Source organism: Daldinia caldariorum, assembly GCF_022478825.1.
Source record: "Daldinia caldariorum strain CBS 122874 unplaced genomic scaffold F4812scaffold_17, whole genome shotgun sequence".
NCBI lineage: Eukaryota > Fungi > Ascomycota > Sordariomycetes > Xylariales > Hypoxylaceae > Daldinia > Daldinia caldariorum.
Genome location: NW_025953053.1, coordinates 196,320 through 218,912, shown reverse-complemented (window position 1 = coordinate 218,912; position 22,593 = coordinate 196,320). Strand labels below are relative to the sequence as shown.

The following is a 22,593-nucleotide window of genomic DNA, read 5'->3' as shown; positions in this document are numbered from 1 at the left end:
ATCCTTCATTTATCCATCGCCTCAGGAGGATTTACTCTACTCCTGGGCCCCTATCCCCCCTTCTCCCTATCGCCATCGCCACCTTTAGTGACGACGCTTCTCCTCCTCTTCCTCCTCATCGCCCTCGCCTTCGTCCGCCGTGGGGAGGGTAGGGGCGGCAGTCGAGGACTTCTTCAGCGCCTGGAAGGCGCGGCGCAGAGAGCCCGAGAAGCTGGCCGCGGGTCGGAGGGTGGCGGCGGCCGAGCTGGTCGAGTCGGACTGCTGGGAGCTCGACTTGCGGACCTGCTTCTCCGCTCTCTGGCCGGCCTTGCTCTTGGCCTTCTGTTCCTTCTTCTGCGCGCGCTCCTTCTCGCGCTGCTGGCGCTGGACGCGCCTCTCCTCGTCCCGGCGCTTCTGCTCCTCCGGGTCTACGGGCGAGTAGAGGAACGGGCCCGGAGCGGGTCGCACCACCACGTGCTCGTCCCCAGTGGTGTTGATCCACATGGGATTTGCGGAGACGTTGCTGCTGGCGGGGTGTGAGCCGGCGCGAGATGGACGGCTTCCCGTCGAGCTAAGAGCGGAGGACACGCGGGGCGTGGGCTCCGGAGGGGTTGGCAAAGGAGCCGGAAACAGGGGGGCGACCTCTGGCTCGGGCGCGGGCATGGGCGCGGGCATGGGTGCGGGCTGGTGCTGGTGCTGGTGCTGGTGCTGGTGCTGGTGCTGGTGCTGCACCTGCCACTGTAACTGTCCCTGTGCATGTCCCTGCGCATATCCCTGCGCATGCCCTTGAACCACAGCATGAGGAGGGCTTGGGGCCGAATAGAAGAGACCCTGGTTCGGAGCGTGATAGAAGGGGTCATCCTGCAGCATGCCTGCCTGTTGGCTAGTGTTTTGTTGGACATCGATGGCGTGCATAAGCTCATCGAAGATTCGATCCTCAGCCGTAGTATTGTGCGCATGGAGTTCCGCGGTGCTCTAAAACGCAGAAATTCCAGGAGCACGTAAAACAACCTGGTGTCGGATAAAAGTTCGTAATCCGGCCTCGGTTCGTAGGGGCTGCTGATATAGGCTATGCTGCATTGCAGCCAAAGCAGCGGGCCGACTAACTCGTCCGGTGTAGTCGTCATTCTGGAATCGGGCCATCTCCTCACGGATGAGGGCTCGGATATTCTCGTTGGTCAGAGCACGAGTAGGCGTGCTTGCGGCAACAATCGAGGACGGGTGGATCTGTTCATTGCCACGACGAACTCGGCGAGACTGGGGACGGTTGATCACCGGAGCCTTGGGAAGGTCTTCGGGATCCGAGTCCTCAGAATCGACCTGCAGCTGTACCTGGCGATGACGGGTTCTCTGGAAGCGGTCAATCAGAGGGGTATTAGGCTGGGTATCCGATGAATAGCCTTCAACCATACGCTTGAGCTCCGAAGTCGCGTCCATCACGCTTTGGGGCGTGGCTATAAGTTTTAAAAGTTAGCGAAAAACCTCAAGAGTGTGCATAAAAAATATATCGTAGCCTTACTATGAGTGTGGCGGATAGTAAATCGATCCACGATTGTTCCGCGATGGGCAAGAGGAGATTCTGCAGGTCGATTGCATAAGCTTGCGAAACAAAATGGTTTTTTGGGGGTGCGGAGACAATTTATTACTTACCAGAAAAAAGCTGCGAAGCAGTTTGAACCGATTTACCCTTTTTATCGCCGCCTTGTCCCTTGTGCGAGTGCTCTGAGGGCGGGTGCTCGGGGAGCGATTGCTTGGTAGACGGGCCCTCCGAGGACTGGTGCTCTAGGCTACGATCTATTTACTGTCAGATTGTTCATCCGATAACCCTCCAAAAAGGAAAAAAGAAAAAAAAAAAAAGATTAGATAACGTACCATTGTAGCCAGAAGAGCTGCAGGCGTCCATTTCATCGGACTGTCCCGAGAAGGAGCCTTCTTTCTGGAGATGATTGTCCATGGTCTGCGCCGTCACTTGAGGCAAATGAGGACCGTCGTCGTTGTTCTGGATAAGACCTAGCAGTTCAGCTTCCTCGTGCGAACTTAGAGAGTAAACAGAAGACGAGTCGTAAACCGAGCTACTATCTCCGAATGAAGGGAATCGCACCGTGCTTGCCGCCAATCGTGGTTCAGGTACCGATTCCCCCGCAGGCATCACACCAGCCGACGATGTTTCCTGTTGGGAATGAAGAGCGCACTTCGCTGCTAGTTCTTCTGCTAATGCAAGTAAGTCCTCAGTGGTCCTGCTGGAAGTTAATGTAGCTTTTGCGTGGCGATTTTTGATTCCCTTGAGATTTTGTGTGCTGGAATGATGTCTGGAAGGAGGAGGTGGAGGTGGGAAGTTGGGAGGTGGGAAAGGTGGCTCTTTTTGAAGTCTAGTTTGAAAACGTGGAGCTGCCTGGGTAGGACCCGCCATAGCTTTTTGTTGGGAATCCCCAGTAGAACGAGAATTGTGGGAATTCTCGTTGATCGTGACGTTCATCTGGTTGGTGGTGGTGATGATGTTGCCGGAATAGGGGCTACCGGCGACCTGAGAGCCACCACCAGCAACATGAGAGGCCCCAGCAATATGAGAGCTACCAGCAGTATGAGAGCTAGGAGTGGCATGAGGCATATCGGGGCGTCGCCGGTAGTCACTAAGATTTGTAGAATCAAACCTTCCGTAACGTCCAAAGCGTCTACGATCAGGAGGGTTAATGCTAACGTCATCGTCAGGTACCGGGGCGCCAAGATACCCAGGACTGACAATGGCCCGTATCTCAGCAGCATGATCTCTAACCGCAGGGCTAATAGGGCTAACAGGTCCTGCAGCTCTATTCCCAACACGTCCTTCACTTGGTCTATTTACATGTTCTCCTTGTACATCTAAAATTTCACAATAAATGTTAGCTGGGATTCATTGATTGGAATATATGGATAAAGGGGTTGCTGCATAGTGAGTGTTAATGAAGTGTGAATAATATGACATACCTTCATGACCCGTGTCATTATGTCTGACAGATTCCTGTTTCCTTGCCCCTGTTCTTAAGACTCTGGTAGTATTTGAGGGGCTAACATTACGCTTTGAAGGCTCTGGTGAGTCGTCCGCTAGGCTTTCCACATCTCCATCAAAGGCCGATTGATTTGTCACTGAGACCGTCACATTTCGGGATGTTGGAATCTTTGAAGTTGTTGTAGAGGACAACTTCTGTGACGGTGACGGGTCTTGAAGAGAAAGAAGTTGGGAAGTCTCTTTTGGATCCTCTTCTGGCTGAGTGTGAAGAGCCGGGACATGTTCACTAAAGAGGCATGTCTTTAGAATTGAGGCACTCTCCGGGGACATGTAGGCGTCAATAAAGCTTTCGACTGACCTTCTTCGTGGCGAGATGTTAGCAGGATTGCCTCTCACCTCCCTTGTGAATTCTCCCCGTGAAGTCATGGGCGGATTGCCCTGGTTCCGGGCATCGCGCCGACACCCTGATGGCACAGGAGTTGGGATACTTGACGCCTGTGTCGGGACCCTGTCGGGTTGGGGATATAAAACGTATCTATGACGTCTTTCAGACATAATTGCTGTTGCGACGCGATACGACTATAAAGTGAAGTTCTACCTTAAGCAGGATGTTAGTATTTTTGAATAACGGCGACGGAACTGCTTTTTTTGGTAATATTCCAGACGGAGATAGGATAGAATAATTGACAATTCTAGATTGTAGACTTACTAAAAGGCAACGATCAAAACGATAGGTAGCAATCTATCCAGGTACGTTTTTGTAAATGTGTGGTGGTCAAAACGAACTGGCAAGAATCGTTACGAGATTGGGAATAAGGTGCGTCTGACTTGCACAAAAATCTGCTAGAAATTGAATGCCTAGAAATTCACCCAAAATAAATTTGTGTGCAAGGCAAAAAAGTTATTGAATGAAAAAAGAAAAAAAAAAGTGTGGGAGAAAAGGCGATACTATGCACAACCAAGTCGGCGAGGGGTGAACGAATCTGAAATGGCAGGCACGCAAACTTGCACACTTACATGCTTGCACGCTTGCACTTGCCGGCACCTTAGGAAGTTAGGTATGGACCAATGATAACAGGCACAGGCAAATGATTCACTGAATAAAAGCTGAGAACAAAAATATTCAATAATTGTATTTTCAGAACGAAGGACCAATCGCCATTTATTTCTTGTTGTGATTACCTGTTTGATACCTGATACCTGATACCTGATACTAGATCAACAATGTTATAATAAAATCATCCATATTGTTTTAGATACTTCTATAAACATATTCTTGAATTATTCCTCGAGTTTAAATCTCCAAGATCACTGTTGTATCAGTGTAGGTACTTAGGTTTTCTGAATGACTCCCTTGATATTGAACAAAAAAAGAGGGGCTTCCTTTGTTCGTCTCGACTTTTTAAAAATCTTTCATATGTAAAATTTACCGTTCTTCATCCATATTCAAGTGATGATGTTCACGAAGACTCGGTACTTTACCTAAGTAAGAGGATTAAAGGATCAGGAATACTTTGGTACGTGAGTAACTACTTTTGGTAATTTATATATATTAGGTATATATATTAAATTAGAGAGGTATTACAACGACGGACCGCTCAGACGGCGTCATAAAAAGAAAAATAATAAGGGGGTAGATCCCGGCTGGTTGGATACGACTGCGCCACTCCCGAGAAATATCAATTCAATTAAAAGGCCTCCGATAAGTGTGGCTCGTTACAAGGAAGGAGAACGCAATCTCCCGGACTCTCCTTGGCGACTTCTTCCCGTAGTCTTGTCATGTTCCACTTCTCAATTCTCGGGGTCAACTAAAAAGTTTTACAGTTCGCTCGTTTTATCATTTTCTTCATGACCAACATTTTCTGTTCAAGATGTTGCCGCGACTAGCGAGCCGGATTACCCCTTTTAGAGGGTCAGCACGTAAGCGCCTCAATGCTACGTCGACACGCGCTGGCTTGGTTTGGCCCCCACAGCGATTGTTCTCCACAACAATGAGGATGAGGTACCAGATTGGCCCGGAACCAGAGGCGAGACAGTCCTTATTCTCTAAAATGGGAGAGACCGCTGCCACTACTCTTGCTTCGGTTGTAGTTTTGGGTCTTGGCTTCGCCGGCGCTGGTTACGCCTATCATCAGTCGTACAAGTGGTTGCAACTTCAGAAGATTCAACACGCGTTCGAGCCAGGAGCCGAGCCAATTCTAGCATTGGCTGGTAAAAATGTACCAGTACCACCCAATTGGGTTGTCCGAGAGGAGCAAGCCAGGATAGACAATATTATCGCGGGGAAGGAGACGGGCCATTATTACCTCCTAATGGGTGATAAAGGATGCGGGAAAAGCAGCATGCTGATCGAAGCAATGAGAAAAGTGGATGGAGACGGATGTGCCATGCTTGAAGCATCTAACAGCGTCGAAGTATTCCGCATAAGGCTAGGCAAGGCAATTGACTACGAATATCATGAAGATTATATCGGAGGTTATTTCAGCGAGCGCGGACCCAGAGAATCCACGGCGCTCCTCGACATAGAGAGGGCGATGAATAAATTGGAGAAAGTGGCACTCATAAACCGGGCGAAGAAGAAGAAGCCCCTGCTTCTCATCATTAACCAGATTCATTTAATCCGAGACGACGACGAAGGCAAAGATTTATTAGAGCTACTTCAGCACCGAGCAGAAGCGTGGTGTGCTTCAAATCTCGTTTCGGTCGTCTTCGCGACTGATGATTATTGGATCTATGAGCGATTAAAGCGGCGTGCCACAGAGCGAATGGTTGTTATGCCAATTAACGATCTTCCGAAACCCCAGGCGATAATGGCACTACAGAGATATAGACACCGTTACTTCGCGGAAGACGTACATACGTCTATCCTCGAAGAGGTCTACGATAGAGTTGGCGGTCGGCTCTCCTTTCTGAACCGAGTAGCTAAGTCGCAGGATATGCTTGCTACATGCGATAGCATTAAAGAGATTGAGAAGACGTGGTTTTTGAATTCTTGCGCCATACTTGGATCGGAGATGGACGATGATGTAATGGACCAGCAAAAGTTCTCGGTGAGTTTTCCCTTGGATTGGCAATTGAACAACGTATACCCCGACCGGAGTGTGCGACAGAAATATAAGACGATGAGCGTGGTAACCGCGTGACATGCCTACACACTTGACCACCCTCCAAGTTGACTTGTAAAAACGTCAAATGTCCTAGTATTGTAAAGTTTCACTAACCTCCAACTACAGTCAGCTTCCATGGTACTCGCATTAGCCCTTGTTGACAAAGAAGGCGAGATGGAAAAAACCTACGACCCGGAGACAGGGCATATTCTCCCGCATTTTCCGATGCACAAGGCGCAAGAAATCATGACTCGGGCGGATTTCATCCGGGAACTTGACCGATTAAATCTTTTTACCATAGACAGCGAAGCTCACGTACGCGCTAGCTCCGTACCCATGCAGCGCGCATTCAGGGAGATATGTTCCGAGCCCGGGTTCCGAGAATTCCTCCAAGATACTCTTGACCGGATTGCTGCTATTGAGAGTTTGGGCCGCACAAGGGAATTAGTCGCAAAAGACCTAGTGCTCGGCGGGAAGTACCGTGTTTCAACCCGCTGGGATGGTAAGATCGAGGTTCAACTAGAACAGGGGAAGAAAGATTAAGGATTGGGGAAAATTCCAATGTGATTTTCGACTACCACGCGATGCAATCGTCAGCTGCAAGGCCAGCTTTTCCTTTGTTGGATCAAAAGAGGCATAGAGTTTGTATCATTACTGTACCATATCACGCGCCAACGTCTATAATTATTTTCTCTGTACATCGTATTATCCTTTCTGCAATTTGATATTCGGGTTGGATTTTTTTCGGTGCTAGATGGGCATCTTACAGGCGCAACCACACGGTTCGATATTTCATAGTTCGGAATTAGATAGATAGCCTTAGATTATCAAACTTACCAAATGGATATTAAAAGCTCGAATAAAGTGATATATATGACATTCTTGATAAAATATATACCGTATCGGTACTTCTAAAGGTAAAGACAACTTATGCTGGGATATACTTCCTGCTGATAATAATGATATATTCCTCGGGACATTTTGCCAACCAAAATATTGAATACCGAAAATGGATTTATGTCACCCTTATACTAAAATTCAGGCAAACATTTGACACAAAACATAATGCGTAATAAAGTGGGCGATACAAACAAGAGAGCTGGTATTATATATATACCTACCTAGAAGTATGAAATCGATAATATGAAGTCCCTCGTTATGGTTTTAATTATTTATCTAGGTACCTAGTTATTGTAGCTTGCTTCATCAAATTTAGATACTTTGGACTGCATCAGGTAGGAGGTAGTTAAGCTTAAATGATGTATCATTGTATGACGTATTCATGATATGGACTACATCACTTATCTGCCAATGAACATTACAAGTAGGCAATACCTACCTACCTAAATATATATATATATATATAGCGTACATTATAGTTTTTCAAGGTGATAAAGATAGGTATTGGTATTTCACTACCCTCTTCCTGGTTATCGTGGCACCCGGAAACTTGGGTTTCAATTGTGCGCTTGTGACAGATGGAGGTGGAGGGATTGGGAGGGCCCTCTAGGATGATTTTACATGGAAAGGCAAAAAGGTTATTACTAGTTGTTAGTCGAACAGAGTCAAAACTAAAGGCAGCTACCGAGGAAATAGGTGCTACTGGATACTATGTTCTCGACACCGGTTCAATAACCGATGTTGTACCCTTTGTTAGTCGTACTACTAGTGATCACCCCGAGCTTGACTGTCTACCTAGGTACCTTTAACAATCCTAGTGTGCAAAGGCCGTTACAAATCCAGAAACAAACACTTGAAGACTGCCTCTCAAAAGCTGATTAAGAGATTGATATCAATATTCATAGGCCGGTTTACCTTACTATGAAACTCCTACCTCACTTGGAATCCAAGCCACAAGCTTGATTATCAACGTATCGAGCGTACTTGAATATGTCCCATTCTCTATTATCAACCCTGTATACATTGTCTCGAAGTCTTGGCTGCATTTTTGGTCAATGACTCTCAGGAGCCAATTAAAGGGGACGGAAGTGAGAGTGGTAGAAATAGAAATAAAAATTGCATCGTGAACGGGAGAACCCCGGTGACAACAAGAAGGAAAATAAGCGATCTAAACGGACTATCTCTGGACAATGGAATATAGTATTATTGTCTTGATGTTGTCTTGGTGTCTCACAGACGCTGTTAATGATCAATCACATGTAAATGCAGGTATCCGCATGCTGTACATATGTACGATCAAGTGAGGTAATGCACTAAAGGCAGATGCCCGTTTGGGTGTACCTACATCAGTTGATTAATGGTTGAAAAGTACATTATGTACAATACAGGGTACATGTGGCACGGCCACAACGCGCCACACACTCCTCTTTCAAAACTTTAAAACCCTGACTTTTATGCCTGCCTTAACGTTTTAGCGTTTTAGCGTGCCAAGAACCTTGCGGTTACCTGGGCAGCTGGGCAAAAGGTCAAAGTGGGATTGCTTTATTATGACGCACCATTTCTGCTGCTTTCTCCCCACCATTCACAAAACGTAAAAGAAAACAAGATCTGGCGTTGATCGCGCCCGCGACCAATCCCGCCACCGTTTGTTAAAATTAAAAAATTGAAATAAATTAAATTGGGCTTGAATCCTTTCTCTTGCTGAACCATTTGATTCTCTTATCAAGTTGGGCTCATCCTTTGGGAGATTCAACGGACAACATGTTTGTCCTCAAAAACGGTAAGTGTTCCTCCTTGTCGCAAGGCTACCCATTCTTAGCTACAATATAAGTAAACAGACCATTAATTTGACAATACAATAGTTGGAAAGTTGATTTTCGGCACCGGCAGCCAAGAGTCTATGATCGAGTTGCCCCAAGGCCAACTTTATCTAGTTCGACCGCTATCGCCTAAGGGATACTCCGAGTTGATCTTCAAGGACGCTACCGCTCGAATTCGTCGTACTGGACAGGACTTCCAGTACCAACTTGTCGTACAAAGAGTTTACGAAGAGGGCGAAGCTGAGTTAGCGGGCGAGGAAGGCGAAGACGAGGAGCTTAACGCACTTGCTGCTGAGCGCGACGAGAAGACCTTTTTACTTGACGAGGCTCTTCACTTCCGTGTTGAGGGCAGAGAAGGATCAGAGAAGGTGCTTGCTTGGAAAGACCTAAGCGGAGACGCCGGCGATCTTTACGAATTTGTCTGCGACCCTTCAACTAAATCTGCCCAGGTTGAGGCATTCGAGCGCATCGCAAGACAGTGTCAGTACGAGCGCAAGTACCGAAAGCCTCATTCTACAGCTTCTGCAACCGACCTAGAGCAGTTCATTTTCGAAGAACAGCCCATCCCTCAGGCTAGTCCCATTCATAGTCCAACCCTCGCAAGGTCTATCGAATCCTCCGACGCCATGTTTCAGCTAAAGAGCGAAGCGAACGTTGGTACCAAGCGGGATAGCGTACCCTCTGCAGCTTCTATACTAGCGGAGCCGGAACCCTACGAAGAGGAAGAAGTTGATACGCACAACTCGAAGCAAGCAGGCCCCCCACTGCCCCCATCCCAACCCGAACCTCTGGAGATCTTCGCAATGGAAATCGGAGAGTTGCACTTTTTCGATTTCCCTTCCGGCGCATTTGTTCTCCAGGATTCGTCCGTCACTGCTCAAGTGTCGGACATTGGCAACTGGAACTACTGGCTGCATATTGCTAGTTCAGATCGTCAATGGCTTGGTATCCCCGTCGTCGCCGATATTAACCCAGTCTTCAATTTCGAATACCTTTCCTTTATCTTCAACCAGTTTACCGAAGATGGTTCGGCCTATTCCTGGCTATTGAGATTCAAGGACAACAAGACTCTTGAAAGATTCCAAGATGGTCTCATGAGAGCACTCTGGGAGCAGTTGAACGAAGTCAAATGGACTAAAGTCAAAGAACAGGACCGTCAGTATGTCTTGGACGCTTTCGAGGATCTTAACATGGAAGATGCACCGGTCGAAGAAGAAGAAGAAGAGCCTGAGGCCGAGGAACCTGAAGAGGATGATGCGCCGCAGAGCGAGCATTATGACAGCGATGAGGAGCAAGATGACGTTGAGACTCAACCCAAGGATCCTCATACCAATTCTGCGTTGGCTGTTGGATACAAGCACGATCGTTCCTTTGTTGTCCGAGGTCCCCGAATCGGCGTATTCAAGCACACACCCAAAAACCACTTGGAATTTACTACCAATATCTCTAAAGTTGAGACTCCACAAGGCAAATCTTTCGTTCCTAAGAAAGTCATGTTGCACAACGAGGATCGAAACCTGATTCTACAGAACGACACGGATCCCAACAAATTGTATCGGATGGATCTAGAGTACGGAAAGGTGGTCGATGAATGGAATGTTCATGATGATATTCCGGTTGTTACGTTCGCACCAGAAAACAAATTCGCGCAGATGACACATGAGCCTACTTTCCTCGGTATCTCTCGTAATGCCTTATTCCGAGTTGACCCTCGTCTATCCGGAAACAAGCTAGTCGACTCTCAACTCAAACAGTATGCATCAAAGAACGATTTCTCCGCAGTATCTACTACAGAGAAGGGTTATATAGCTGTTGCCTCCAACAAAGGTGATATTCGACTTTTCGATCGTCTCGGCATCAATGCGAAGACTGTAATCCCGGCCCTTGGTGAGCCTATTATTGGCCTTGATGTGTCTGCGGACGGTCGTTGGGTGCTTGCGACCTGCCGTACATATCTACTACTCATCGATGCTCTACAGAAGTCTGGCAAGAATGAGGGCAAATTGGGTTTTGAGAAGTCGTTTGCCGCGGATTCTAAACCTCAACCCCGTCGTCTGGCATTAAACCCCGAGCATGTCGCTCAATTTCATCACGAAACCGGAAAGGGTGTTTCATTTACTCCTGCTCGTTTCAACACAAGCAAGACAAATAACGAGACATCAATTATCACTGCCACCGGCCCATACATTGTCGATTGGAACCTTGAAAAGGTCATTCGTGGATCCAAGACACCATACATCATCAAGCGCTACGAAGACACTGTTAAGGCCGATGACTTCAAGTTTGGTACCGATCAAAATGTCATTGTTACTTTACCCAACTGGGTGAACATGGTTGGCAAGCAGCACCTCAAGAAGCCTACGAGAGAGAGTATTGCTGGTGATTTCCAACGATTAGGTACACCGAGGCAAAGTTCGGGACGGATCGGTACGCGGGCAAGTGGTCGTTACAAGCTCGGTAAAGACGACGTGGTAAACTCACCTTACTAAATTTGAGGCCCCGCGTATGTGTCAAATGGATGGCTTCACAATCAATTTGTTTGTTATTCCTGGGTTGCCCTCGTGTTAAGGGTGGGATCGCACTTTTCCTACGATACATACCCCAATGGCGTTTAGGAGGGGGATGGAGACTGGTGTTCATTCGTTGACCTGGCACAAGCCATTTTTGCTTAAGGTGATACCTGATTCTCATCGCGCGATATTGGCGATTTTCATATCAGATAGGAGGTAGTCAGTAATGAACTTTATTGATATCTCATTCGTTGGGTGAATAGTTCACATTTCACGAGCCGCACCGCATGATCTATTCGTATGTCCGAACAAATTGTGCCACTCTTCGCTCGCTTTCTTTGATAAAGATAGTGTCAGTCTGCGACTATATCCTTTTGTAGTACTACCTTTAGGAATCATTCCTATTGGCTCTTCCTATCTTCGTTTGGTTGAAAGAGGCACAATCGTTAGCCCAGATACCAAGTTCACGGTCGGAAGTACGCGGTAATACTTATGGTTTGCCATGTTTCTTACCTAGGTTAGGTAGTAGATGATTGTAGAGCGTGGGGTTTATGTGCTTAGGATAATATAGTATAGATAGTTGGCTTGGAGGCTCGCTCGGTGAATTACTTATATGAAGGCTTCTGCATGGTGTCATCATACTTACGATATATAAGACACGATGTAGGTAGCATCCCATGGAGTGTGAATGAGTGAAATGGGGAAGGATAAAAGAGGCTTATTAGAGGTATCCATGCGTGTAATGTAGTAGACTCCTGAGACAGCTTGGCGATACTGCACACAATACCAATTTACTAAATTCCGAAATGAGATTACCATACTACCAAATAATTAGTAACGAGTGAAAGAGTTACGAAGTAGTATTTAGACTAGGATGTTGTGGTGTGTTTGTGATTGATTTACTATCATTCCTGTTCCTTGGATTTCCCCTAATACCGTAAAAGATCGGGCAACTTGCATTCAGCCAAAAGACCGTAGGCAAACTACGTCGCAACTATACGACGTTGATGATCATACTACGCAGCTAAGACCGGTTCGCGGCGTGATGATACCTCGTCATCAGAGGCCTTTGCTTTTGGAGATCAATATTGTGAGATGTGGTACCAAATGTGGTGAGCCTCTCAACTGTTCTTTCCCCCTTTTATTGGACTGCCCACTTGGCTCCGGGTGGGAGATAGGCAATACCTACGACCCAATACGCCGGTATGTATCGTCATTATGGCACTTATCACATGCCTCTGGACTTCTCGATGTAACTATCCCCATCGAGTCATCCCGCGCCGCCGCCGACCCGGTTTGACCGAGATCCTGTTTAGGACGCGTTATTAAGACCACGTTTTCGGGTGAATGATAAGTTGCAGGCTTTGAAAAATCTCAAGGTCGCACTTATAGGGTTAAAGCCAAGGATGTTCAAATATAGCACTGATTATCTGGATTCTTCTCTGAGTTCGCAGTAAAATTATAATTGCGGCGAGATTCTGTGCGCGTTCTTTCCTAACGTCGTCTTCCCAGGACGATCTCTTCCCTTACCACTGTCATTCATTACTTCAATCCCTTAAATTTCCCTTGTCCTGTCACCTCGCCGCGATGAACTCGCTTCCTTGTATTTCTCTGGCGACACTGTTCCTCGGGGTATATGTGTTTGCCCCGGTTAACGGTATTCCCAACTGCCCATATCCAGGCCCAGCATTCCCAAAACCAACAGCACTCGCGTCTTCCGATATTATTAAAACGGCAATCGCGAACCTAACAGCGACCTTCGACGCTCGGGGCATGGACCCGAGCAGGAACCCCAATGGCACATCGTGGTCGATTCAAGTATTCTCTGCCTCTGACCCGGACGAAGACGTGCCAGTATGGAGTCATTACCACACGGCGACGGATCTGCTGGCGGCTAATACGCCCGGAGTCAAAAGTATCGACGGAAATACTGTCTACCGGCTTGGAAGCGTAACTAAGATTTTCACCATTCTGACGTTCCTGATCGAGGCCGGTGACACGTATTGGAACACGCCAGTGACGCAATGGGTCCCGGAGCTCGAACTTCTCGCGGGAAAGGCCCAATACGATCCGATTATGAATGTCGACTGGGATAGCATTACGCTGCAGGATCTGGCAAGCCACATGGCGGGCATCGTGAGAGATTGTAAGTGGTTTTCGTTGTTGGTGCTTCGTGTTTGCATGCCGGTCTATGGGATTGGGACGTTAGATGCTAGGAAAATAGGAGATGAATATACAAAAGGATTGCCGAGCTGAGACTGTGAACTCCATTCGCTAGACGCCATCGAGGGAGAACTTACCCAAGAACACAATCAAACCGTCCTGAAATCTCAGGGTTTCCCGCCAGCACCGACGAACGAAACGCCCGTGTGTGGAGAGTTCATACCATGTAATCGCGCTCGTAAGTGAACTCCCATAACCCTTCGCGCATCAGTACGTAAGAGAAGTATTAAAAAGCCAGAGAGAATGGAGAAATAAGCGAAACAGGGTCTGACATATCCAACTAACAAAACACCTCCCAGAGTTCTTCAGCGGCCTAAGCAACGTCCCGCCGTCCTTCTCGCCGTCGTGGACAGCAGGGTATTCGAACGCCGGATACCAAATACTAGCATACGCTCTCGAGGCCATCACAAAGAAGCAGTACGCGGAGATGCTGCAGGCGGATGTCATCGACAAGCTTGGACTCCAGCACACGTTCTACCAGAAGCCCGACGACAAGCTAGGCGTTATTCCCCAGGGCCACGAAGATAACTGGGCGTTTAGCATCGGCGAGGCGAGCCCGTATGTTTCTCCCTGGTTCTAATGTTCTTTTTTCTGTCTCATCCTTTTAGCAACATTCTGCATTCCCCTTTCTTTTTTTCTTAGTATTTTAGCATCGCGATGAGGCGGGACTAACGCCAGAATGAAGAACGGGGAACATGTACTCCTCGGTAAGCGACCTATCGCGTCTCGGCCGCGCAATCTTCCGGCACACGCTGATCCCGCCCGCGCAGACGCGGCGCTGGCTCAAGCCCACCGCGCTCACGTCCGACATCCGCGAGGGCATCGGTTCGCCGTGGGGCATCCGCCGCATCCCCCTAGGCGACGGCAGCCGCGTCGTCGACGCGTACAGCAAGGCCGGCAGCATCAACGTGTACATGTCGCTGCTCGTCCTGCTCCCGGACTACGACGTCGGCGTCGCGGCCCTGCTGGCCGGCGGCTGGCCCGGCAACGCCAACTGGGACATGGCGGACGCGGTCGGCGCGGCCCTGGTCCCCGCGCTGGAGGACGCCGCGCGCGAGCAGGCGGCGGCCGCGTTCGCGGGGACGTATACTGCAGACGACGACGGGCAGGGGCAGCAGCAGCTGAACAGCAGCCTGGTGCTGACCACGGACCCGTCGCGGCCGGGGCTCGGCGTCGAGCGCTGGATCAGCAACGGGACGGACATGATACCGGTCGCGGTGCGGTACACGCTGAACTACAACGTGACGGCGCCGGCCATCCGGCTGTACCCGACGGGGCTGGAGACGGAGGTTCGGGGGCAGCCGGGGGTGCGGAAGGTGGCGTTCAAAGCGGTGGTGGAGAACCTCGATCTGGAGGATCGGAGCGGGGATATGTTCTCGACGAATTGCGGGACGTGGGTCGGCCAGACGACGGCTGTGTACGCGGACATGCCGCTTGACCAGTTTGTTTTCACGGTGCCGGGGGATGGGGGGGCGGTTAGTGTTGTGCCGTTGGCGTTGAGGACGAGGTTGCGTAGGAAAGAGTAAAACAAGCTCGGCAGAGTTTAGAATTACTGGCTGTAACACATTATCTTTGGCAAGTTTCAATCGTTTTTGTTACGAAAGGCCGCCATTTCTACCAGCGTATATGTACCTATACTAGAAGGATGAGAGGCCACGAAGGATCATAATATGACATTATCAGGTACCTAAACAGCTATCGGAATGCGGACAAGCCGCGTCAACCATTCATCAACATAGATATTCTCTTCCTTAGTAGAGCATGTGCTTTAGAGATATATTACCTTACGTACAGGTTGGTCGCCGAGTCCTCGAATGGGATTATCGTTTTGCATTCCGATGTCATTCTATTAAATAACAGGCATGCGAAATAGCGGAGAGATCTTGACGTAACATACTAGCCAGACATTCCTCGGAATATATACACAACTTCGAAGTGTTCTATAGAAAAGTAGAAAGTAAATATACAGCTTATATGCTGAGTCCTTGAGGTGAAAAAGGACGGAGTCGTACTTTAGAACGGTGATTATGAGAATTCTCTTACCCCCTTTTTATTACCCCTTATAGCCCCACTTTTCCCACGATGCACAACATCACAACGTACATACCTTCAATACTTGGCTAGGAGGTACCTAACATATTGAGTATTTACCTTAGGTACCTAGGTAGGTATCCTGAGCACATCGGGCCCCGTAGAATGAACCGAATCTTCCATAAAATAAGGATACTTCGCTAAGTTCAGATGTAGAGTATCCTACTGTATATTGACGATATAAAGGTCGAAATTTACGTACATACATGTAATTACCATGTCGACTCTACGTACAAACTTCTGAAAAATGGTGCTATGCACATTTCTACGAAATAAGGTCCCCAAGCCTCCATTAGGTACCGAATGATCTACCAATCCCGTAAAACTCCGTCCCAGACCTTGTCTCAATCGCCTACTTTTCGTTTTTCTTCGTCACCCCCTCTCGTCGTTGTCGTTATCATCATCTATGAGTTCGATTCAACCTCAAGCAAATATGCCCGCTTCAATCATGTAGTCTCAGGTGACCTTGGCTATTACTAGCCTCGTCGAGTAAATATTAATCCCCTACGCTATCCCGAGGAGCAGTTCATTCTAGTCAACTAACTTGACCCACGATACCTATTCCCATTCATTTCAGCAAACCCAACGCGCTACCAGACGGAGCGGCCGCACTAGTAGCTGCCTTAACGCTCTCGAAAACTCCGGACAATGCACGGCCGATTTCATTGCTTAGTATTGGCCTTGCGTCTGGGCCGACTTTACTATCAACCCCGTGGCGATGGGCGCTGCTGACTTTGGTGAGCTCGTTAACAAAACTTTGACCCCACCACGCCGAAGTGTATTTGAAGACATATCTCTCCAGCTTGCGATAATTAGCCTCGCGCATCTCGGGGGACATGGTAACCGCGTCGTGGATCGCGTTGGCTAGCTCTTCCGTGTTCCAAGGGTTAACTATCAGGCTGCCGTTCAGCGACTGAGCAGCGCCTGTGAATTCGGAAAGGATCATAACGCCATGGCGTTTCTGCTGAGTTGCGATGTACTCGTACGACACAAGGTTCATTCCGTCTCGCGTAGAACTTACGAGACAGACATCCGAAACTGCATAGAGCGCGCATAGTTCGTCGAACTGGACGCTTTGATGCAGGAAGTGGATAGGCATAAACTCGACGGTTCCAAACCGGCCGTTGATTCTTCCTACCAATTCGTTGACAACTGCTCTGAGGTTCTGATACTCCTCGACGTCTTGTCTTGAGGGCACAGCAACTTGGACAAGCACGATTTTGCCAATCCACTCGGGATGTTCCGTCAAGAACACTTCCAGAGCGTGTAGCTTCTGCGGAACACCCTTGATGTAGTCGAGCCGATCAACACCGACAATGAGCTTCACGCCTTCGAATTTGCGAGACAGCGCGGCGATTCGCTCCTGCACCTTCGACTTTTGCAGTCCCTCCACGAATTTATCGGGATCTATTCCGATAGGGAACGCTCCGACCGTTACGAACTTTCCTCTATATTCAACGCCATTTGGGGTCGTCGGTGCTTCTAAGATACGCGAACAGGAGCTAAGGAAGTGTCGAGCATAGTCGTAGGTGTGAAAGCCTATCAGGTCGCATTGCAGGAGACCTTCGAGTAAGGCTTCACGAACGGGGAGGATACGGTAGATTTCGCTACTGGGGAATGGGGTGTGTAGGAAAAAACCGATCTTTACGTCTTTCCGGTCACCCAGTTCGTTGCGTAGCATTTCTGGTAAAAGCATGAGGTGGTAGTCGTGTACCCAGATCAAATCGCCGTCTCGAACATCTTTCAGAACAGTCTTGGCGAATAGCCTATTAACCTCCTTATAGGCCGCCCAGGCATTCTCATCGAAGGTGATCTCACCGGGGTGGTAGTGGAATAGAGGCCAGAGGATCGAGTCTATGAATTAAAAGTCAGCATTGATTGGAGAGGTTTATATATTGATTATACAAAGACGGGCAGGTCAGGTCGTACTTGAGAAGCCATTATAATGTCTGTCAGCGAGTTCGTCGTCGACGAAGATGGGATGCGCATTATATTGGTCCTTAAGCTGCTGCTTTACGCCAGCTATCTCCGCTTCGGGGACTTCTAAGCCAGGCCAGCCGTACCATTGGAAGCTTGTTGTTTTGCTCAGACCACTCAATCCAGTAACCAACCCTCCAGAAGACATGGAAAAGCTATAGTCTCCCTCCTCTTTTCGTTTTATGGTAATCGGAAGACGGTTGGATACCAGCAACAGCCGGCGGTCGCCGGTACAGGAAGAATCGCTCTCGTCGGTTGGTGGCATGTTGGGTAGGTCCCTCTCTATTTGTCTCTATTATTTATTTGCTAGTTGCGATAGGAGCAAGCAATTATCGTAACAATGCGCCCTTGCTTTAAAGAAACGAGATTACAAGTAGGCGCTCAAGGTGGCAAAGAGGAAGAAGAGCCTTTCCAATGCTAAAGCTGCAGCAACGCAAATTGGACTTATGAAGTTAAGTTTATAAGTGGAATAGAGAGGTGTGATACAATACAAGAGTGTAAAAGCCCAAGCAATAAGAAGCGAGTATGATTCGTTCCATAGACCAGTGGCGTTTTATTAAATGCGTGATTCACTGATGACGGGGAAGTATCAAGTTGCCTTTTTGTTATTATTGACAGGGGAGAAAAGAGAAAATGGGAGGGGCCGCAAAAGCGATAGAGATGGAAATTCGTAGGTGATTCGCTTTTAGGCGGGGAATGGTTTGAAGGTGGCCTGGGTGGCATGGATTTCATGGAAGGTAGGTACCTGGTGTGTTACCTAAAGTTCCTAGTGTATAATGTCATGTTATTATTTTAGGTAGGTACGTTCTCAAGCGCGCAATCTGGTTGGGCAGAAATCTTGGGTTTGATGCAATCAAGATGCAAGAGCAGCGAAATCCCTCAGAAACCGCAGCCCCGCCGAGAACCAGAACCAGAGCCCAGGGCCTAGTCCGCTTTATCCTCTATTGGAGGTAGTGTACCTTGAGCTTTGATCCGCTTTGTCTTGGCCAGCTACGTAATTGCTAGTCTTTATCTTTTTTTTTTTTTTTTATAGCGGGGCAACTGGCGGGGTCTTTCGGGTAAGGTATCAGTTGCTATCCAGCTTATCCAAGTGTCAGGCTGAAGATAGTTGCCGCTAATTATGCTGTATTACGACAACTATTAAGTACCGCGCATCTCAAATCTTGAACAATGGTGAATTTTATCTAACAGACCTAAAGCTATAAGACAAGAAAGGTACTTACTTACAACTTCAAAATAAGAGGACACGGGTATCAGCGCAGGATCACAACCAGAAAAACAACATGGCCCTCGTTAAAAATATCTCAACTATAGGCCCGATAGCTTTTTACACCTACTATAACGTACCTTAGGAGGTACATATTCAATCTAACCACCGCAGGGGACATTGTACCTTACCGGATGCTAAGCGCAAGAGTGTATATTACTTCTCTCAACGATCACATCGAATATCCATACCACAATCGGTCAGTGACCTCTTACACATTCTTTTCACTTGGGCATTTCATTCAACTCTTCCAAGAAAATTTCTGGAATCATACAACTTTGACGAACCATTGGTCGATGCTATTCCCAACTTTACGCCAAGGCCAATTTTAGCTTAGTCTCGGGTTCATTCGAAAACTGATGACGGGATGCTTCTCGAAGCTACCATGCTCTGTCGAATTTTGGTTCGATTTTCCCAACCTACGTCCATGATCCAAGGTAGAGAGGTACCTACCTAACCTAAGGTACCTAATATATAATCCCGATCCCGCCATAGTGAATCCGATAGCTATATCCGCCTAGCCGTCTCCAGCTGTCCTACCCGGTCCAATTCCACCAATCATATCTCGAGGTTCAACCCAATCGAGTGAATTTGAATGCAAGCTTTCGGACCAAAACGTCCGTATTGTCGTAACGGGAAATGTCAAGTATTCGATTCTTGGACGAAACGCAGAGAGATGCACTGCATTTTTTACTTACTATACACAGAACTGAACTGAAGTGACGAGTTGTCAAGTGCAAGTCATTTCCGATCATGTCCTGTCACTAAGAGAACTATTAATTCAGAATTAAGGAAGATGTTCTTCACGCAAAAACCTGAGTTTAAGATGGCAGGCTCCTAAGCCAAGCAACTTCAACAACAGTACGTAGCCACTATAACATTAAAGAAATCCGTATGATACCTTTTATACAAATACACTGGACCGCGCCTCCGTTCATTTACGTATCTTGCGCGTATTTCGCCTCCGTATGAGCAACTCGATATCCATGATAATATACTTCAAACTCGAGAGTTGCGCTCCCCAGGATAACCATCAAGTTAAAGATGCAATCTCTCCATTTACCCTTCTCCACGGGGCTCTTATAGCTCCCCGTGTGCGACCATATAACGCTCTCGGGAATCACAAAGCTTAGTTCGCACAGTTTCTTAACGCCTATTACGACATTGGATATAAGCATCCCGCTTAATTTGGCTCGTGAGGAAAGGTCACTTACTCTCATCCCTCCTAGTAGGCGGCTCTTGTTGGTCAGAGTATAGTAACACCTGCGAGAACTCGCGAGCGCCTGTACTAGTCCAACCGATACCGTGCACCGCTTGTTGGATGTCAATTGGAAGTATATCATTCTCCCGCATCATCTCGCCCTGATGAAATATTAGCTACTGTCAACCAAAGTTGAAGACCGGATTACCTACTCTCTTTAACAGCCACCTCATCTGGTTATCCGCCGCATATTGGCCGGTGCTTGGGTCCAGTATACGGTCCCGCCAGAGGTGCTTCTTCGGGTCGAAATTCTCCATCACAGGAACTCCGTAACTGTACCTTGAGATGCGCGAAACAATGGTTGAGTCCATCTTGGGAGTCGCAGGAATACCTGCATTGTCGATAGCACTATAGGGAGGCAGGCCCTTTTCCGTTTGTGAAAGAGGCTTTCGTACTTGTTCCAACCCCCACATGCATGCACCACGGCATATAGCCGACCAACTGTCTTGGTAAGTGAATCTGTCCCTCATGTTTAGTGAATTTAATCTAGGTACTTACGCGCCATCGACTTGAAGAACTCTGATTCCTTCCGAGGTATATGCATTTTCGAGACGGCTATGGAGATACTTGCTCTCCCCGAATCCTCCAACAAGGAGGATAGCCTTCAGATTCATTATTAGCTTCTGTCTACGTTATGATAGGTGTTATGGTAGACGTACCTTTACCTTGAGCCCTCGACCCTGGACCTCCATTGTCTGATTTTGAACCAGAGTGTCTATCTGACCACAAATATGGTCGAAGACTGTGCGCAACATATTACTATAAGGTGGTAAATGAGTAAAACATGAAATTGAGAGGGATTTCCGTTAAACCTACGCTTTCAGTGGCACATTATCATCTACAATACCCTCTTCCTCATTATCTTCGACGCCTCTTAGATCAACAGAATAATCCTTATTATCGTCGCCCATGAACGATCGCTTGATGCCGAACTCGAACTCTTTAAGCATCTTTTTCTTGCTCACTTCTTTGATCTTCGCGTACTGTTTTTCGCCTATCAGTGCGGCGATATATTTGACGAACGCTAAGTCGAGGAATACTGATCCGCATAGGTCGCCTAGCCTGTGTGTCAGCATATGGGATTAGAGCGGATCATTAAGCGGAGCGCACCGTCCCCGATAGCACATTCTTCCACTCTTAATGGGTGAATGCTGTTTACTTTATAGCTTATTAAATCCTGAAAATTCCGGTTAGAGATCAAATACTCAGATAATGGACTAAGTGCATACTTACCACTGTCCCACCGCCAGCATCGCAGACTACAAACGAGTCACCGGGCTACTCTCGTTATTAACATGCGACAAAAGACCCTGATGACTAGGCAGTGATGGGCTCAAGAAACACAAATAGCTTACCCGAAGTGTGTCTTCCTCTGCTTTCCCCCTTAACGTCGCTAAAGCGGCCGCCTCAGGCTCCGTCACCATCGAGATGTCGACGGGGAGACCAGCAGCTCGAGCGGCTTTGGCGGTTCTGTCCTTGGCTTGATGGGACCACATTGCCGGCACCGTCAGTACGACACGGAGCCGAAATGTGTTTTCCCAGTTCTCATCATCGATTCGCTTGCGAATGTCTTCCTTCGTGTATGCCCATAGAGCTCGCAAGTAGTCAGACACTACTTCATCGGCAGTTTTGTTCAACTTGGTGAGGAGCGCGTTGCTTTGCTTAACATCATCGATTGTCTTAGCGTACTTGTGCTCAGGCTCAAGTAGTATCTTGATCCACCGAAAGCTGTCCTCTCGCATCGTGACCTCATATCCCCAATTGCTAACTTGGCCATTTTTATACGAGATAACGGAGGGAACTTTCTCGGCATTCGCGTTAACAGCTTGTGGGTTTGTCCAGTCTGTTATGAGCCGTATCTTCTTCTGGCCTTCGTTTATGGCCCAGCAAACTCCCGAGTGCCTAAACACTGTGTATTTAGCGAATACCCCCTTTAACTAGATCATTACGTAAGTGACTGACGTTGTACCAAAGTCGATACCAACAACTATCTCTGGTCCGAGTAAGTCCATTGATGTTGCTGCTGTAGAGACGCGAGAACTAGAAGCAAGGGAGCTTCCAAGAGAGCTTCTACTTCGTAAACTCTTCATTGCTGAACCTGATCATGCCGAAGCTATGTGACTAACGGGAGAATTGAGAATGCTGAGAGTCTCTTGGAGGCCTATTTAGAGGCGTAGGCTAGATTTACCCTAACTTTGACGAATGGTCCCAGGCGAGTTTGCCAAGTAAATCACCTAGGGTATGGCAGATCGAGGGCGCATGTCAGATCTTCTATGGGGGACAGCTAGTCATCAATCTAGAAGCAACGCCTACAGCCACGCGCTGCTGCAACTAGAGCCGGCCTGAGTCCCCTTTTGGGGAGAGAAGCGCGGAACTAAAATCATAAATTTAGACAAGATTTCGACTTGGCGAGAAGTGTATGCCTGTTCAAAGTAACGGCGTGAGTCTAGTCGACGCCACCATCATATGAAT

General features: G+C 47.8%; 7 protein-coding genes across 7 annotated transcripts; 4 read left to right on the top strand and 3 right to left on the bottom strand.

The window, feature by feature from the left end:
* Nucleotides 1-684: 684 nt before the first annotated feature.
* F4812DRAFT_440733 (uncharacterized protein) lies at nucleotides 685-3,065 on the bottom strand. The gene is made up of 3 exons (XM_047935169.1): nucleotides 2,944-3,065; nucleotides 1,852-2,838; nucleotides 685-1,433 (listed from the first exon to the last, which is right to left on the bottom strand). The coding sequence occupies exons 2-3, from the start codon at nucleotides 2,585-2,587 to the stop codon at nucleotides 955-957; spliced, it is 1,215 nt and encodes a 404-aa protein (XP_047787178.1). The 5' UTR covers nucleotides 2,588-2,838; nucleotides 2,944-3,065; the 3' UTR covers nucleotides 685-954.
* A 1,048-nt stretch (nucleotides 3,066-4,113) lies between these two features.
* On the top strand, nucleotides 4,114-6,918 carry F4812DRAFT_440725 (uncharacterized protein). The gene is made up of 2 exons (XM_047935168.1): nucleotides 4,114-6,015; nucleotides 6,199-6,918. The coding sequence occupies exons 1-2, from the start codon at nucleotides 4,837-4,839 to the stop codon at nucleotides 6,613-6,615; spliced, it is 1,596 nt and encodes a 531-aa protein (XP_047787177.1). The 5' UTR covers nucleotides 4,114-4,836; the 3' UTR covers nucleotides 6,616-6,918.
* A 550-nt stretch (nucleotides 6,919-7,468) lies between these two features.
* On the top strand, nucleotides 7,469-7,902 carry F4812DRAFT_440723 (uncharacterized protein). The gene has a single exon (XM_047935167.1). The coding sequence runs from the start codon at nucleotides 7,551-7,553 to the stop codon at nucleotides 7,779-7,781; it is 231 nt and encodes a 76-aa protein (XP_047787176.1). The 5' UTR covers nucleotides 7,469-7,550; the 3' UTR covers nucleotides 7,782-7,902.
* Nucleotides 7,903-8,650: 748 nt separating this feature from the next.
* F4812DRAFT_142735 (VID27-domain-containing protein) lies at nucleotides 8,651-11,612 on the top strand. The gene is made up of 2 exons (XM_047929639.1): nucleotides 8,651-8,752; nucleotides 8,835-11,612. The coding sequence occupies exons 1-2, from the start codon at nucleotides 8,734-8,736 to the stop codon at nucleotides 11,279-11,281; spliced, it is 2,466 nt and encodes an 821-aa protein (XP_047787175.1). The 5' UTR covers nucleotides 8,651-8,733; the 3' UTR covers nucleotides 11,282-11,612.
* Nucleotides 11,613-12,824: 1,212 nt separating this feature from the next.
* Nucleotides 12,825-15,051, top strand: F4812DRAFT_466762 (beta-lactamase/transpeptidase-like protein; the record flags this gene model as incomplete). The annotated part of the gene is made up of 4 exons (XM_047938571.1): nucleotides 12,825-13,448; nucleotides 13,581-13,703; nucleotides 13,825-14,083; nucleotides 14,211-15,051. Exons 1-4 carry the CDS (start codon nucleotides 12,890-12,892, stop codon nucleotides 15,049-15,051), a joined length of 1,782 nt encoding a protein of 593 aa, XP_047787174.1. The 5' UTR covers nucleotides 12,825-12,889.
* A 682-nt stretch (nucleotides 15,052-15,733) lies between these two features.
* On the bottom strand, nucleotides 15,734-18,417 carry F4812DRAFT_440718 (glycosyltransferase family 20 protein). Its single transcript, XM_047935166.1, has 2 exons — nucleotides 17,546-18,417; nucleotides 15,734-17,470 (listed from the first exon to the last, which is right to left on the bottom strand). Exons 1-2 carry the CDS (start codon nucleotides 17,856-17,858, stop codon nucleotides 16,185-16,187), a joined length of 1,599 nt encoding a protein of 532 aa, XP_047787173.1. The 5' UTR covers nucleotides 17,859-18,417; the 3' UTR covers nucleotides 15,734-16,184.
* Nucleotides 18,418-19,798: 1,381 nt separating this feature from the next.
* Nucleotides 19,799-22,211, bottom strand: F4812DRAFT_462181 (uncharacterized protein; the record flags this gene model as incomplete). The annotated part of the gene is made up of 10 exons (XM_047937997.1): nucleotides 19,799-20,013; nucleotides 20,075-20,222; nucleotides 20,274-20,562; nucleotides 20,620-20,723; nucleotides 20,781-20,880; nucleotides 20,938-21,178; nucleotides 21,232-21,298; nucleotides 21,355-21,399; nucleotides 21,477-22,023; nucleotides 22,084-22,211. The coding sequence occupies 10 exons, from the start codon at nucleotides 22,209-22,211 to the stop codon at nucleotides 19,799-19,801; spliced, it is 1,884 nt and encodes a 627-aa protein (XP_047787172.1).
* Between the last annotated feature and the right edge of the window lie 382 nt (nucleotides 22,212-22,593).